General features: G+C 38.4%; 2 protein-coding genes across 2 annotated transcripts; one reads left to right on the forward strand and one right to left on the reverse strand.

Moving 5' to 3' along the window:
* The first annotated feature begins 466 nt into the window (after window positions 1-466).
* alg9 (ALG9 alpha-1,2-mannosyltransferase) lies at window positions 467-7,034 on the forward strand. Its single transcript, XM_042007717.1, has 15 exons — window positions 467-659; window positions 2,475-2,610; window positions 2,760-2,894; window positions 3,164-3,234; window positions 3,340-3,428; window positions 3,671-3,806; window positions 3,895-3,982; window positions 4,184-4,289; window positions 4,452-4,574; window positions 4,941-5,095; window positions 5,222-5,351; window positions 5,441-5,588; window positions 5,919-6,048; window positions 6,121-6,251; window positions 6,397-7,034. The coding sequence occupies exons 1-15, from the start codon at window positions 520-522 to the stop codon at window positions 6,518-6,520; spliced, it is 1,842 nt and encodes a 613-aa protein (XP_041863651.1). The 5' UTR covers window positions 467-519; the 3' UTR covers window positions 6,521-7,034.
* Window positions 7,035-7,103: 69 nt separating this feature from the next.
* layna (layilin a) lies at window positions 7,104-15,457 on the reverse strand. Its single transcript, XM_042007722.1, has 9 exons — window positions 14,807-15,457; window positions 13,651-14,578; window positions 13,516-13,536; window positions 13,117-13,414; window positions 11,889-12,046; window positions 11,764-11,808; window positions 11,586-11,648; window positions 11,398-11,494; window positions 7,104-9,906 (listed from the first exon to the last, which is right to left on the reverse strand). The coding sequence occupies exons 2-9, from the start codon at window positions 13,724-13,726 to the stop codon at window positions 9,195-9,197; spliced, it is 1,470 nt and encodes a 489-aa protein (XP_041863656.1). The 5' UTR covers window positions 13,727-14,578; window positions 14,807-15,457; the 3' UTR covers window positions 7,104-9,194.
* Window positions 15,458-17,934: the final 2,477 nt, after the last annotated feature.

The following is a 17,934-nucleotide window of genomic DNA, read 5'->3' on the forward strand; positions in this document are numbered from 1 at the left end:
TCATTGTGCACGTGAGTGTTTCCTCTTTGTAATTTAATGTTTTCATTTGCATATACTTTTTTTTTCTTGTTTGTGGGACACATGTGCCTTGGGTCTGATAATTAATTGGGAAGTTGCTTTTATTTTGGTCAACGTTGCCCACAGTAAATGGGTGGCATTTACAGTGAGCATTTTTTTAATTTATTCAAAGATTTAAAAAGAAATGTTCGAAATATATATTTTTTTAATCTTATTTAGTGTAAATATTTTTTTTTTTTTTTTTTTTTTTTTTGCTATTTTTATTTTTCTATAGTATGATTTTATTGTTATTATAATTAAACCATTTCCCGATCATTAAAGGAGGAAAATGACATTTAAAAAGAAAATAAATCACGTTATTAGCATCCAGTCAATGATCTGCTTTTGAATCTGATCCCAACGTGGTTTCTGACTCCGAACTGTTCCACGATGAGAGCTGTCAATAATCGGACCGAGGCGAAAATTAACGAAGCACCACTCGGAAGGACAGCGTTGGTAAACATGGCGGCCAAAGCGCTTCGGCAGCGTACCAGGCGAGGCAGCAGACAAGATGCAAACAACGTGAACACCCCCGCCGAAGCCCGACCACCGAAAGAGGACAAAATCAGCGATGACAGTAAAATCACAGAGACTCGGCAGGAGTGAGTATGAAGCGGAAGTAAAGACGTTAGATTCGCCGTTGCTCCATCTCTGTTAACCGACAGCTTGAACAGAGAAAGCTAGCTAGCTAGCTACTACAAGTTTTAACTAATAATACGGTATCGATCTCTGGTAAAGTCCACCGGACAGCCAACGCAAAGGTGTGCCAATCAATAAATTGAACTGCGCTGACTGTTAATTTGTACCTACGCTCCTGTAACTAGTTCCATGGCTACTGTAGTTATGAAATACAATTAGGGTTACCTGGTCAGACTCATTCATTCTCCACAGCTGCTCAGTCAGTGCCAAATTGATCAGAGCTGACAACAGTTTTTCGGGGTAAACTCTTCTTCACCATTGCCGTAAAGGTTGTTTTCTAATTACCGATCATTGTTTATTGATCTTTGTGAAAACCATTAAATGAAATTGGCAGTTTTGTAAGGTGACGTGTCTTAGTAAAAGGCAGCGCGACGCTGACAGTGAGCTGTCTACCGAACCCTAATCTGACTAATCTAGTAAGTGTGAAAAACGCCACCAGACACAATGAAGACAATCAAAACACTTATCATATGCTGCTAATGGACTTAATAAGAGCTTTCCATACTGTAGTGTTATTTTGATTTATTCGCAGTTATGCTGATATTTTGCAACAATAAGTTGAAATCACACATGTAGTACTCATGTATGATTTAAGGGTTGTCATTTATGTGCTTACATAGTACATCAGTAATATGGACATAGTGAAAGACGTGTAAAAAATAAACAAAATAAAAAGGATCTAAATTCAAGGGAAAAAAGTGTAGACATAAATTTGCACAGTTTGTATAATTTTCAGTCATGCAGTAAGAATTTTGTGCTTATTTTAGTGATAGGGTTGAGGGTAACTGGAAATGGCTGGTATTTCCCTGTATAGTCACAGGCCTCTTACCATTTTCATATACTGTAATTGCTCAGTTGCAAAGTGAGAAATGTCTAAATTTCTCTGTGCAAAAACAGCCAGATGAAACTGACTGAATCATTATATTTCAGTCCTGTTTTGCCACAGTTCTCCACTATTTACGTTTCATCATGTTTTAATGACTTTAACTCTGTCTTGAGGTGTCCAGTTCCTAATAATTAACTGACTGCATTTAATTGCACATCTACAATGATTTTAAGGATCCAGTCATTTAGTACTTTTTTATAAACCTAATGCACAAAATACATCCCAGTAGTTTTAAAAGAGAAACCTGGCAACAAAGAGGAAAACTTCCTTTTAAATTAAAATAGAACAATAATGTCTACAGTAATAGTGGTAGTCATATAGAGTGGAATAGGGAAATTAAAGACAAAAAAGTTGGGCTGTTCTTCAAGATGAATGTAAAACAGAAATAAAACAACTTTAACTTAAATAAGTTAATTTAAATAAGTGAGATCTGGAGCTCAATGTGCTCTAACAGTAGACTTGTGTTCTCTTGGACTCAGTCAGCCTTTAATTATTATGACGTGTCTTTCCTCTGTGGTGAGTTGACATTTACTTTGTTTCACCGCATGCTTACTTTTCAGTCTAATGCACATTGATTATCCAGCTCTAAAATGACTTTCTTAATTTTGGGCCTTAACTTTGTCTTTATTAACAACAGTGATGCTGCTGAAGGTACCGGTTAGACTTTTGAAGTTTTTTTTTTTATTATTATTATTCTAAAATCTACCCAAAACAGAGCCCATTTGAGCTTAATTTAGGAAGAACCCAAAATTTTACCTCTGAAGTTGTTGTAGCAGCCGAGTATCAGTGTACAGTATATGAATATTTAGCCATAGTGCCTTTTCTTTTATAGGTCAATAAGTCGTGGAGGGCAGGTATGGGCTCCTGAAGGTTCGACAGCATTTAAATGCCTGCTCTCTGCACGTTTCTGTGCAGCTTTGCTCAGCAACATCTCAGACTGTGACGAGACGTTTAACTACTGGGAGCCTGTGAGTTTTCTATCAGAAATCCAAGTATTCTGTCACTGGTGATGGTACTAATTCCTGTGTTTAAAATAATGTAGCAACACTTAAAAAAATAAATAATTGTTGCCGCAAATTCCTGCTACTGTTTATTTTTATTTTTTTTGTCTTCACAGATGCACTATTTGTTGTATGGCACAGGAATGCAAACATGGGAATATTCTCCATTGTATGCTATTAGATCGTATGCTTACTTGTGGTTACATGCCCTTCCTGCTTGTTTGCATGCCCATGTTTTACAGACAAACAAGGTAATTTTTCCTTGTTCTCCTTCATTTGTATTTCAAATGGCTTAATTAGCTGGTTGATGGTGTCAACAACCTGCAGGAAGATGTTATCCTGCAGGTGAACATAAAGAAATACGCTATTATTTTTTCCACAGTAAACCTGGAAAACCTTTTTTTTTCTTTTCTAAATCATCCACTGTTGTACATGAATTCACGTATTACACACACATAGTTGTATATCATGACACTGTAACGTGCAGTAATAACAGGCCTATGTTATAACTGTGTTGTAGGTGTTGGTGTTCTACTTTGTACGATGTGTCTTAGCATTCTGCTGCTGTATCTGTGAACTCTATTTCTACAAGTGAGTTTGTCCTGCTAAATGCAAGTTGGTGTTAGAGAAATGTATAATACATATCCTGGATATGAGATGGGGATTATAAACTAGCCTTTTTTGTGTTTGCAACAGGGCGGTTTGTAAGAAGTTTGGTTTGCATGTGGGACGTCTGATGTTGGCGTTCCTTGTCCTGAGCACAGGAATGTTCTGCTCATCTGCAGGTTAGTTGAATGTTTTTTTTTTTATTTTTTATTGGCGATTGATTTCTGTCTTTGTGTTTTTGACCTTTTATAAAGTTTTTGAACCCATCAAAATTCTTAGAACGTCTCGACATGTTAATTTATGTTATCAAAGCTCCGCTAAGGTTGTGGTTAGACTGGAGAATGTGACATATCTGTGAATTGTTCTTGTTTTGTTATTTTTTTTTATGACTAACTCGACTCTTGTCATCTTTTCTCCTCAGCATTCCTACCTTCTTCTTTCTGTATGTATACGACCCTGATTGCCATGACAGGATGGTTTCAGGACTCAACACCTTTAGCTGTTACAGGCGTGGCTGCCGGTGCCATCGTTGGATGGCCGTTCTCTGCTTTGGTTGGGTAAGAACGTAAATTTAAACGCCATCTAGCTGGTAATGATTCTCCCAGACAGGCCTGTGGAAATGATTTTTAAAATCTGTCTCTGCAGGGTTCCCATTGCTTTCGACTTACTGGTGATAAAAAGGGAGTGGAAAAGTTTCTTGACCTGGTCAGCCATCGCTCTGCTTCTGCTGCTGGTGAGAACATTTACAGAATTTAATGTAAACTAAACGAATATAAATTTAGATACAGTACTACTCAGCAAGTGGATGCAGATGGCAGTTACACAACATAGATTTTTTTTACGTTGCTTATGTATAGAAATGTATTTATGTTCCATGTCATACATTTAAAAAAATGTCCATTTACTTTCCTTTTGTTTTGTTTGTACTTTGCAGGTTCCCCTGGTGGCTGTGGACACTTTATTTTATGGCAAACTAGTTATAGCTCCACTCAATATTCTACTGTACAATGTCTTTACACCACATGGACCTGATCTGTATGGTAATTTACAAAAGCACTTCACATTTATCAGCCATGCATGCAGTAGCTGAAAAGTCATCCATAATGTAATTAAGGAGACGAGATTTCTTGCTGTATTATGTAGTTATAGTGCTGTTGCGTTTGTTGTTCTTGCAGTTTTGCTGTAACATTTTCATTTTTTAGGTACAGAGCCATGGCATTTCTATTTCGTAAATGGGGTCCTAAACTTCAACGTAGTGTTCGCTCTGGCGCTGTTTTCCCTGCCACTCACGGCCCTCATGGAGACACTGTTACACAGATTCAATGGTGAGGACTGGGCTTTGTGTCCCGCACCAGAGCTAAAAATTTCAATTGTGTTTTTACAAGTGCGTTTGGACTTCAGTGAGGAACTCGGATACTGTAGTTTTTTTTTTCTTGTCTTGGTTTTCTAATGTTAACATTTATCAACACTTGGAAGAAGCCACCATTTTTCATGAGCTGTGGCTGACATTATTTTAAAGTGTTACAGTTGCAAAACATCAGAAATCACCCCCCTCCATTGATTGTGTAATATTTTAGTAACATTAATTAAATGAAGCAAATGTTAAAATGTATGTTTCCTGCTGTGATTTTCATTTTAAATGAGCTCCTCTTGTAAGCTAAAGTTCTCATACATGCATGTGTTTTCTGCAGTGCAGAACCTGGGTCGTCCATACTGGCTGACTCTGTCTCCCATGTACTTGTGGATGCTGGTTTTCTTCACTAGACCCCATAAAGAAGAACGTTTTCTCTTTCCCATCTATCCTCTCATCTGCCTCAGTGGGGCAGTAGCGCTCTCTTCTTTACAGGTGGGGTTTGCTATATTCAGTGTTGGCTTTCTAAGCAATACTGTGTGCATTAGTTTAATTTAATTATGGCCACTTTTACTTGTAAACAAGCAGGTTAAATTAATTACATTTTTTTTCCCCCTGCAGAAATGCTACCACTTCCTGTTCCAGCGATACCGACTGGAGCACTACACAGTCTCCTCCAACTGGTTGGCTTTAAGTGCAGTTGTTGTCTTCACAGTGTTGTCACTGTCTCGCTCTGTTGCTCTTTTCAGAGGTGTGTAAACACCAGACCAAAATCATCACTGGTAACAGTGCAGGTTAGAAGCAGCAGTTCGATATAAGCTTAGATAATTGTGTTTACAGGTTACCATGCCCCTCTGGACCTGTACCCAGAGTTTCACCGCATCGCCAAGGATCCAACTCTACATTCAGTTCCTGAAGGCAGACCGGTCAGTGTGTGTGTTGGCAAAGAGTGGTACCGCTTTCCAAGCAGCTTCCTTCTGCCACACAAGTCAGTATCCAGGAAAACTACACAGGTTTTCAGTGTATTGAAAATGCATTTAATCTTTTCCAAGTGGAACTGCAACAGCAGATGTTTTCATTCAGATGCTTTTTGGTTCTTATTTAATTTGCATTTGTAATATATGTGCCTGACAATTCACACTTAATCTACTTTTTATGTCGTAAACACAACTCTTAAAAATAGTGTTACTGTAGTTTATAGAAATGCATCTATGTGCAAACTTTTGATTGGTCTTGTATTTGTGGTACATTATGAAAATATACATTTACAACATGCATGGATGCAAATCCATCTTACATTTCTCTTTTTGACCTCCAGTTGGCGACTGCACTTCATTCAGTCTGAGTTTAAGGGGCAGCTGCCTCAGCCATATGCCTCAGATCCATTGGCCACTCAGATCATCCCAACTAATATGAATGACCAGAACTTGGAGGAGCCATCCAGATATGTAAGTCTCTGAGGGACATGTTTGACATGTAAGTGCATTTCAACTGAACTGTGAAATGTCTTCTTTGTGCAGGTTGATGTTAAACAGTGCCACTACCTAGTGGACCTGGACACAGAGGAAGAGACACTTCTTGAACCACGTTACTCAGCCAACAAAGAGGAGTGGAACATCATTGCTTATAAGCCTTTCCTTCATGCATCAAGGTATTATTGCAAATACAAAATTGACAGAGAAATTGAAAGATGGTGCTTTTTTTGAAGGATTCAAGGGAAGTGCAGTAGCTCCATTCAGAAACTTTAATGACCGATGCAGTTTGTTTTTTAATTTTAATATTACATTTTCCCTCAGGTCATCTCCTCTCTTCAGAGCTTTCTACATCCCGTTGATATCAGACCACCACACTGCCTACAGGCGCTATGTCATCTTGAAACCACGGCGACAAAAGCAGCCTCGTAAACGGACCCATGGCTGATTTTTGACCCTCAACCTGCACCCCGCCCATCCCTATGTACAAAACCCTAACTGGAGTTTGTCTCCTCCCCTCCAAACTGCTGGTATTAGTGTGTCAGCGTGCATGTGACTTGCCTCATGAAACATATGGAGAAATTACAACCTTTAAAGACTTACAGTCAGATTTTTGGGGTTGTGTGTGTATGAGAGTGTGTGAGAGAGTGAAGAGAAAATGTGTATGTAGAATGATTGGCAGTCATTAGCAGGACATTTTACCTGTTTTTTTTTTTGTGTGTGTGGAGATGAATCTCTAACAGGAAATACCCAGTACAGGATTTTACATTTTATAAACCCATAACAGGCCATGACACACACCCCAGTGTTTTCTTCGCATACTGTACTTGAAAATGTGGCCTGAATGGAAGAATTCATCTGAAAAGTTAATCTAAGAAATCTTGTGTCTGCTTTTCTGGACATACAGTATGCTAGTGGTAGAAATGAGTGTAAGAGAAAATGCTGGAATTCTAATAAAAACATGATTGCGATGAAAAACTCCTGTTTTTTTTATAATTGGACATCATAGCCACATTAGTCATTACAACAGGTTTATTTCTAATCACTTTTTATTTTAAACTTTAGCTCGTAACAAACATACAAACCACACTTACAGGGGAGATGACAAGGCAGTTTACATACTAAATAAATAATGTTGCTGTATTTCATCGTTCTCTTCAATATCATGCCATTCAGTATTGTGTGGTCAGGCTGCAGGCACTGAAGCTCACTTCACTGTAAGAGCCACATTATATTTTTTCTTTTATTTTTTACTGTTAATGCTTCCCTAATCAGAAATGGAAAGACAGTAATACGTAATGGTAGAAGTATATTAAGAACTGGACCTGTCACAACTGGTGATGTCAAAACACAGTGCATAAAAAAACGATCGATCTCAGTGGTTAGCTCTGAGGTAACCTTGATGTGGATGAACTCAAAAGGGGTTAAAAACAGCATTTTTGGAGGAAACAAAACTCAAAGACCACAATATTTATTTGACCAAGCAAGGAGAGCATGTCAAGGCCATGCAAACATGCACTTATCAGCAAAGTTGCATGTGATCCAGTTATGGTTCACCTGTTTTTCCAGAGATAGACAATCTGCAGTCTGAAAGGTTTCTTTTTGAAGATTTACTCAATAGATGAGCCCATGATGTTCTCCTGACAAGAAATGCTGGAGATCATGTGCTCTTGGTCCTGCTCGACTTAACAGCCGTATTTTACACAGTATCAGTATCTGACGACAGGATCCTGTTGTCACGGTTCCAGTACTTGGTAGAGAACCAAGGTACCAAGGTCCAAATGAGCCAGTTTTCTCTCTCTTGCTCCTCTTAAATTGTGGATATCTTTGCCATTACAGGCTAGAGAAGCCCCTTCACTGTCCGTTTATAGAACCCGCCTTATTATCTGAACTTCGCTGTAGCACGAGTCTCTTGATTTTTACGTTTTCCCCCTTTTTTTATAATCGTTTTACTGCCATTGTTTCTGTTTTTTACCGTGCACTTTATTTTACTTTAAATTTATTTTGCTTCAATGCTGTGTTCAGCACTTTGTTTAACTGATGTTGTGTTAAAGTGTTCTATAAATAAAGCTGAGTTGAGGCTTGGAGAAATTAAATGATGGTTTATGGTCATGGGGCCCAGTGAAGTAGGTTTTTTGGGTTTTGTATAAAAAGTTGTAAACCACATTAGTGTTGTGTTCCTAAAATGCTACCAAAGGCTAATAATATGATTAAAAGTAATGCAGATGAACTATTACCCTTTTTTTTTCTTCTCCATGCAAAATTATTTTTTACCCACAATGCAATTCAATGGCAGAAATTAAAAGCAGGTTGTTTCTTCCATTGCACATGACCTCTACCACAGACGGGGAGCTGATTATAGTCCTCAGTAAATTCACTCCAGTCTAAACCTGCACCCCCTTTTCATTTAATCTAATCTTAATCCCGGCTGACACCGAATCAGGGGAGGTCACAAGGCATTTTACCTAATCCTCCATACCTAAACAGAAAAACAAGAACTGTTGCAGTGCAATGTTTTTATTTTAAATTTAATATTTGTATTTACTTGCAATATAATAAAGATTAGGAAACAATGTCCTCCAAAAAAATCCTTAAACTTTGTCAGCTTTAGATCTGGATCATTTAGAGCAGATGTCATCTGCATGTCATTCAGCTCTGCAGAGGCCTGGTAACAAGCCAGTCATTTGATTCAGGTGTGTTGGAGAAGGGTTGCATCTAGAAGTTGCAGGATGGTAGATCTCGAGGACCGGACTTGGGCACCCCTGATTTAAAGTAAACTGAACATTGGATCCCCAAAAGTAAATATGTTACAAGCACTACCAAATAAGTATCATTAACCACCACTGTACTAAGTTGGAGCCAGTGATGATAACTTAAATCAAAGGCAAACGATCCTTCAATTATAGGATTATATTTCTTAATAACTGTGTTTTTAATGACCATGAACCAGCTAACACATATACCCAGTCTACCACTGAGGTACAAGCCAGACAAGAAGTAAAATATAATCTGGGCATGTTCCATTATTTTCCATCCCTTAAACAAACCACACAAACAAGTACAACCAGCACATGCACAGTCTTTTTGTTTCTTTTGCCTTTCTGTCATCACTGTTCAGAGGATCAGTAGTTTTCTCTGTTGATCCATTCCCGTTCATTGAAGTATCTCCTTCCATCATCAAGATTCAGGCCATTTCTGTAGCAATCCAGATTTGCATGGAAGGATTTCCTGTTTGCATAAGTTCCAAGGCTGGTTTGGTAAGTCTCCTGTTTGCCGTTGGTGATGTATGTCTGATAGAGGTCAACTTTTCCCATGTCTCCTGCAGCCCTTAGTTTGGCATCATAGGGTTCACTCCCCGCTCTGATGGTACCATCATACAGTCCATTTTCCCTATACGTACTGCTGCTATAATGCTCACTCTTTGTTGTGCGGCGGCCTAGACTTCTATCATAAAACTCTCTGTTTCCAGAGCGACCAAGACTGCTGTTATTCAGGTCTCTCTTTCCCATGCGGCCCAAACTGGTGTCGTAGAAGTCACGGGTGCCTCTACGCCCAAGGCTGAGCTCGTTCAGGTCGAAGTTAAGGAAGCAGCTCTCTGTGCTTGCAAGTGTGACAAAACCACTCTCTGTGTCACGGCCCCCTAGGTTGTCATAGTCACCTGTTGGTGTATCAGGGGAGGAGCACAAAAATGAGGTGTTTTTGATGTTTGGGCGGGCTGAGACCAGATCATCATCCTTCTGGGAGCGAATGACGTTGTAGACGTCAGTTGGAGTTGGACTGGGACAGACTCCTGGGTCGGTCTGACATACTTCTGATTTCTGTTGTTTCCTCTTTCTGTTTGATACAAATGCATACACAGAAACAGCATAACAGTTAAAACAATTTTGTGGAAAGTAAATTGAACTATACAGTTTCCATCTTGAAATCAGTACACCAAATTAATAAAATCTTCCATTATTTCCTCCAAAGGATTATAAACATATCAGTTTTTTCTATCAGTCTTGTTGAAAAAAAGTCCCTTTAAGTGCAGCGTTTCCTCTTGTCTCAGCAACTATGATGGAAAGGTGTGTTTCTAAAAGGTGTGTTTCTATGTCTTTGGTAGTTTGCTAGGCTTGAGATTTCAGGTGTGAAACTATCAACAATGATTTTCAAGAAGAAATTATTACTTACAAACTGGGAAGGGTTTAAAAACAATAACCAAACTATTTGAAGTCCATTATTCTACAGTTTAACGTTTAAAAACTTAAGCTTAAAAAGATTATTTACTTGTGGGAAATATTTAACTTCATTGCCATGCTTATCACAAATGAATGGCTTTGCAGATTCACCCCAAAGTCAGACCTTGCAATGTTCAAACAACTACAGCTTTAGGGTCTACAGGCTACAGATTAGCAGGTTTGATATTAAAATTCATCACCATATGATCAGGAAAAGACTAAACAAGTATGGCTTCTTTGAAAAGTTGTGAGGAAAAGCTTCTTCTCTCTAAAAGACATGGCAACATGATGTAGAAATTAAAAGTTGAAGCTGAAGAAACTACAAAACAAATGAGACCAAAGTGGAGATGTTTGGTCAAAATGCATAGTGCCACAATTAGAGATAACCAAACACGGCATACCAGCACAAATGTCTCAAACAGCTACCAGACCTGAACACTTTGCAGTAGCTGATACAATCATAAACTCCTCTGCATACCAAAGTATTTTAGAGTCAGCTGTAAGGCCATCTATTTGACAGCTAAAGCTAGGAGGAAACCGAGTTATGCAACAGGACAACGATCCCAAACACAGCAGCAAATGTAAAACAGAATGGCTGAAAAAGCAAAGAATTGTGGCATTCCAATGACCCAAAGTCCAGACCTCAGTCTGACTGACCTCAGTCTATGGCTGGACCTATAAACAGCTGTGGTTGAACAAATGCTGCAAGCCTCAATGAGCAGAAGCAGCACTGAAACAAAAAGTGAGCCAAAGTTCCTCCACAATGATCAAAGACTGCTCATGTCATACAAGAAAAGATTCCAAGTTACTATTGATAAAAGTGTTTCTACAAGCTGTAGTATCATTGGATGTACTTAGTTTTTCTTGCAATGGTTCTGTCTGCTTTTTGTTATTAATACGCTGTCATGTTTAAAGTGTTTTGATCATCTGAGGTTGTGTTTACCTGACTGAAAGTCCTGGTGAAAGACAAATGACAAAAATCTCCAAAACCTTAGAGTTAAAATACTCACATAAATATTCATAATAGTAGTTTTTTTTAACAGTAAAACTGACCATTTTTTATTGTAGTTTCACATTGTTGGTATTTGCCTTTTATTTGGTTCCTCACCGTCTCACAAGTAGTTTGAAGCAGCAGACTCCCGTCACTGTCAGCAGCAGCAGTATAAGTGGGATGGTAGGAATGATGACGTAAACCAAATTGACAGCTATAAGATTGATATGAACATAAGAGATGTAAATACAGTACAATGACCATTGTGAAGGTTTTGGAAATGATGCAGGATTAGCCAATGTGACCTGCTCTTCTGTCCTGGTTGTGGTCACTTGGATCCCAGGGAAGTACGGGGGAGGGGAAGACAGCTGTAATAGAAGACATCCATCATGCTCAGACTACTTACTCTAATCTAATAATCTTCAAACTATCAAAATCTCCAGGGAGCTGTGTTCTATATTATTGTTTGATCAACTACTTTACCTGTTGGAGTGGAGTTGGCTGAAGGAGTATGGTCCCATAACTTCTCTGGAAAGAAAACAAATCAGTCAACAATGTTAAAGTATTATGGAGAAAAAGGAAAATGGAATTATCATGGAATTATATACCAGCCGTATATTTGCAGATAAAGTTGTTTTTGGTTTCACAATTGTCGTCATTCCACTGAAACTTGTAGAGCCCTCCAAGGCCGGGGGGAGCAGATGGCTGGTGATACATTACAACACACACCTCATAGCCGCATGATGGCTCATCCCAGTGCCAGTTTCTGAAACATGTATAGATCGCATAAACACAGATTTTCTCAAAGCTGCTTGAACAGAAGACCTTTTAACTAAACTTTTATAAAAAAGAAGTCATTTATAATTTGCCAAAGAATGAATAAGAATTGTTTAAATAATGCTGATACATAATTATCTGATTTAATAACCAAAGAGAGAGAGAGACAGAAAAAAAGGTCTCAGCATCTCCAAGTTGTTAACTGTACCCAGCCTTGATGAGTCTTTTTTTTCATCCTTCACTCCAGGCTCATTCAAAACCAGCTCACCAGACCAAATGAGTTCATATCATGAAATATGATGAAACAATCCTTGTTAAAATGTCTATTATATAAAGATCTTGACCTTAAAATAGTCTTAAAACATTTTTTGGCATTTGATTTTTCAAAGCTTAACTCCAGCAGATTCCACTTTCTTTCAACCAGAAAAGGGTCCCTGTTGGTAGCATTGGCAGTTACTAAGCAGCCCTGCATCCAGGGATATTCCTAGTTTGTCGTCTTGATGTATGCTAATGGGGTGGATCTCAGTAATAACTAAATCTAAAGTAATTTATTACTAAATTCTAATTAAATCAGTCTTGTATAATGTTAGAGGCTAGAAAACAAGGGATACGTTTTAAATTTTGTCATTCTCAGTCTGCACTATGATGTCCTAGTTAGCACTGTTACATCACAGCAAGCAGATCCTGGTGGAAACCTCGGCTTTCTGTGTGGAGCGCTACCTGTGTGTTATTTCACCCCAGGTATTTTGCCATCCTCCCACAGGATAAAAACATACACGGTTAATAGGTGATTCTAAATTGGTCCTGGAGGAGAGTTTGAGCATGAGTGGTTTTGTCTATAAAATGGACTGGCGGTCTGTCCAGGGTGTACCTTTGCAAAAATTTTAACCAATCCCAGTACAGAAAAATAAAGTAAAATAAAGATTTAAAGGGGGCAAATTGTAAATCTTGGAAGAATTGACAGAGAGAGAAAAAAAAATCACATTTAAAGTGGAAAATTCATAACATGAATTGAGAGAGTTGTCAGGAAATTACCCTTTCTCCCCAACCATCTCCCACCTGAATGTAGACTTGCTGCCATCCAGCCAATAGTACTGTGAAGAGCAGTCAGAGCTGCTGTTCTCATCTCCATGGTTACGTCTAAGACCTATCCAGAAGTCTCCATCGGTTGGGCGGAGCTCTGTGATGAGCTGCTCTATGATCTTCTGCTCAGATGCAGACTCAATGGTCAGCAGCTGGCCTCCATCTCTTCTACAGGCGAGCTCTGCCTCAGCAAAGTTTAGCCTCCGCCGAAGCTCGGAGAAATAGGCCAACTTGTAGCATGGTCTCTCTTTTCCAGCCTTGCACACACGTTGGCCTGAACACACAGTAATCTCATTACAGAGGGAAAACAAAGCTTTCTTCATGTTTAAAGCACTGATAAGATATGAGGCTTTGTAAAAAAAAATAATTGCGTACCTCTGGCTTCAAATATGTTTGCTTGAAGGGCCAAAAGTCCAGAGAAGAATCAGAATGACAAGCCATGAGGAAAGAGAGAACCACAACTGAATCAAGAATTTCAAACTTTGTTGTGTATTTTTTTATGTAGCTTACCTGTAATGAGGCTTTTGGCTGCAGATGAATCAAAGCATACAAGCAGGAGATGACTGAAAATGATCATCAGGTCCATCTTAGAGAACTTGTTAACGCTTTACCATCAAATCTTATATTTTAGTTTAGTCTTCTTCATATTGCTGTCCATTCGTCGAATCGAACAAATTTAAGGAAAAACAAGTGAAACTCTACCTAAACTGTAAAGTAGAAGCTGCAGTGTAGGATATGAAATAATGTTTGAAAAGATTTCAATTCAGAAAGAAACATCAAGAAGAGCTGCAGAGACGAGTCCCCCGTTTTATCTACTGAAAAAGAGGTATGTGATCCAGAAGGAGGAGCAGGGAGGGGAGAAAAGACTGTGCATGTTTGGGAGGGGGCTGTAATCTGTTAAGAGCAGTCTGACTGGAAGAGGAGGCTGCATTGATCGCAAGACATCTAATCATGCAAGTGCTTCTCATCGTAAACGCTGACAAGAGGCAGATTTCGCTCCTTTTTTTACTACCCAAGCTTTTGGTGTTATCATTATATAGTGATAAATGAAAATGATATCCTCTTAGCTGGTAAGGGATATTTTGAAGCCTTTCTCTCAGGACCATGCTACAGCATTCACACTCACTGCAAACCTTGTGCACCATAAATTAAAGAAAGGGGATGTGTTTTACATTGCTCTGACCTTTGCTTTTCAAATCTGTGAGAACTGCCTTTCAAATAAAAATAAATGTCCCATACTCATTAGCTCCTAATTGTCTTTGTTCCACAAAGCACTTTAGAAGTGTTTCTCAATCCCCCATTCACACAGATACTCACGCACAGCTTCTCTTTATGCATGTCCACTACAGTATGCAGTGCCTTTTCGCTACTTTCATACACAGATGAGCATATCAGGGTGTAGGGTTCAGTTTAAAGGATATGTTGACATGTGGATGCACTGAGGATTGAACCACCAAATCTTCTCTTAGAAAGCCAACCATATCAGCTACATCTCACCCTCGGCTATGGCGCTTCAATATGACTTTGCTAAATATAACATTCCCAAAAACATTTGGGAATGCTAAAATTCCCAGATACTCTAATTGTCAAGCTTTGATTTAATTATATATATAATTTTTTTTTTTTTTTAGATTAATTATCTCATTGTTGTAAAACATTACCTCACCTTTCTTTGAAGTCCTGCCCACTTGAAATCAATGAGGGAAGCAGTAAAACACAAGCGCAAACACAAATCTGTCTGAGGAAAACAACAGCAACAAAAACAAAAATTAGCCTTAATTAGGGTTGTGAAATGGGTTGAAAGTAAGAAGCTGAATAAGGTTATGAATTAATTAGATAAGATATAATATTTACAGTATTTACAAAATTAAAAAAGAGATTATGATGATTACAGATCTACTCTACAGTGCTGAGTTCTGGATTTTAAAAAGGGCACAGGAAGGAAGGATTTACTGTGGTATCCTGTGTTTCAGTTTGGAAGAATCTGATGCTGAACATGCTGCTGAGGTTGTCCAGAGTGTGAAGGGCTTTTAATCCACCCTCAGAAAATCAAGCACTGCACAGACAACATGACTGGCTTTACGGATAAGTTAGTTAAGTCTGTTGGTGTCTGCTGCACCAGTACACAAAACACGGCAGTGACATGAAATATTCATAAAACTTTAAAACTGCCCTTCTGAGGGTTTATTTATACTTTTACTTCTAGAGTAGATTTGTCAACAAGTACTTCTGCTTGAATAAGTCTGATGTGTACTCATGTTTATTTTGCAATTAATTAGCAGGCACCAGGCTTGATATTTCATTCTGATTCAAATCTTTTTAGCAAGCTAAACACTGTTCAGACATAAAAGTATGATAAAACTCATGGCAATTTCTTTTAAAACTAGTAAAAAAAAAAAAATATATATATATATATATATATATATATATACAGACATGGACAAAATTGTTGGTACCCTTCGGTTAGTGAAAGAAAAACTCAACAATGGTCACAGAAATAACTTGATATTGACAAAAGTAATAATAAATAAATATCCTATGAAATTTAACCAATGAAAGTCAGCCATGCTTCAACAGAATTATTTAAAAAAATAAACTCATGAAACAGGCCTGGACAAAAATGATGGTACCCCTAGAAAAGACTGAAAATAATGTGACCAAAGGGGCATGTTAATCCAAGGTGTGTCCACTAATTAGCATCATAGGTGTCTACAGCCTTGTAATCAGTCAGTGGGTCTATATATAGGGCTACAGGTAGTCACTGTGCTGTTTGGTGACACGGTGTTTACCACATTCAACATGGACCAGAGGAAGCAAAGAAAAGAGTTGTCTCAGGAGATTAGAAAGAAAATTCTAGACAAGCATGTTAAAGGTAAAGGCTGTAAGACCATCTCCAAGCAGCTCGATATTCCTGTGACTACAGTTGCTCAGAAATTTAAGATCCATGGGACTGTAGCCAACCTCCCTGTACGTGGCGGCAGAAGGAAAATTGATGACAAATCAAAGAGACGGAAAACACGAATGGTAACAAAAGAGCCCAGAAAAAGAGATTAAAGGTGAACTTCAAGCTCAAGGAAGATCAGTGTCAGATCGCACCATCCGTCGTTGTTTGAGCCAAAGCGGACTTAAAGGGAGACGACCAAGGAGGACACCATTGTTAAAAACAAATTATAAAAAAGTCAAACTTCATGTTGACAAGCCACAAAGCTTCTGGGAGAATGTCCTATGGACAGATGAGATAAAAATGAAACTTTTTGCCAAGGCTCATCAGCTCTATGTTTACAGATGGAAAAATGAAGCATATCAAGAAAAGAACACTGTCCCTACTGTGAAACATGGAGAAGGCTCTGATATGTTCTGGGGCTGCTTTGCTGCATCTGACACAGAGTGCCTTGAATCTGTGCAGGTACAATGAAATCTCAAGACTATCAAGGGATTCTAGAGAGAAATGTGCTGGCCAGTGTCAGAAAGCTTGGTCTCAGCCACAGGTCATGGGTCTTGCAACAGGATAATGACCCAAAACGCAGCTAAAAAAAATGGCTAAGAGGAAAACATGGACTATTCTAAAGTGGCCTTCTATGAGCCCTGACCTAAATCCTATTGAGCATCTTTGGAAGGAGCTGAAACATAGTGTCTGGAAAAGGCCCCCTTCAAATCTGAGACAACTGGAGCAGTTTGCTTATGAGGAGTGGACCAAAATACCTGCTGAGAGGTGCAAAAGTCTCATTGACAGTTACAGGAATTGTTTGATTGCAGTGATTGCCTCAAAAGGTTGTGCAACAAAATATTAAGTTAAGGGTGCCATCGATTTTGTCCAGACCTGTTTTCATGAGTTTATTTTTTTAAATAATTCTGTTGAAGCGTGGTTGAAAAGCAATGTCTGACTTTCATTGGTTAAATTTCACAGAATTTTTATTTATTATTACTTTTGTCAGATTCAAGTTATTTCTGTGACCATTCTGAGTTTTCTTTCATTAACTGAAGAGTACCAACAATTTTGTCCACGTCTCTCTCTCTCTCTCTCTCTCTCTCTCTCTCTCTCTCTCTCTCTCTCTCTCTCTATCTATCTATCTATCTATCTATCTATATATCTATCTATATATTTAGTGTATATTGTGCTGTAAATTACCAAAACATTATCGGAGAAAATCATTTATAAGGATATTCATGATTAGAGTTTAATAGCAGAAAATATTTAAGCAGCCATCTATGGTATTCAATTTCTAATTCAAGCAGCAATGATCAGCAGAATTTATGGATTCAGTGCATAGTCTTCTTTTTAGAGCTCAAAAGAAGAGAAAAAGTGTGTGTATGCAGTTCCTAATGGTAGCAATTTCTAAAATGGCCAATAAGGCTGATTTAGGGCTTGCAGAGAGAGAGAGAGAGAAAGATCAGCCAGAGTTTAAACAGCAGGGTGCTTCATCAGGGATATGCTATGCGTACTAGGGGTGGATGTTCAGCAAGGGTGGAGGGAGCCAGGCTGCCATGAAAATACCACCCTCATGCATGCTATCCTTTACACACTGCTAATCCGTTTAAGGTATAGATTGATTTGCACAAAGCTGGGGTTCAGCTTTGTTTAAATTGAAGGAGTGGAATGAGACATTGCTATTATTATGATACTCTGAGTAATATAAGAGAACAAAAAGAGTTTACTGGGTTCTCAGGAGGGATTCAATAAGGAATGAACCTCGGTTTAAATTTCCTTCTTGTGTGCAGCATCTTAGACCTTAAGAGGGTCTCATTCAATTTGGCCTTTCCCATTTGTCCCTCCTATCACATAGTCTGTCTTCT

The sequence above is a fragment of the Melanotaenia boesemani genome, chromosome 15, assembly GCF_017639745.1.
Source record: "Melanotaenia boesemani isolate fMelBoe1 chromosome 15, fMelBoe1.pri, whole genome shotgun sequence".
NCBI lineage: Eukaryota > Metazoa > Chordata > Actinopteri > Atheriniformes > Melanotaeniidae > Melanotaenia > Melanotaenia boesemani.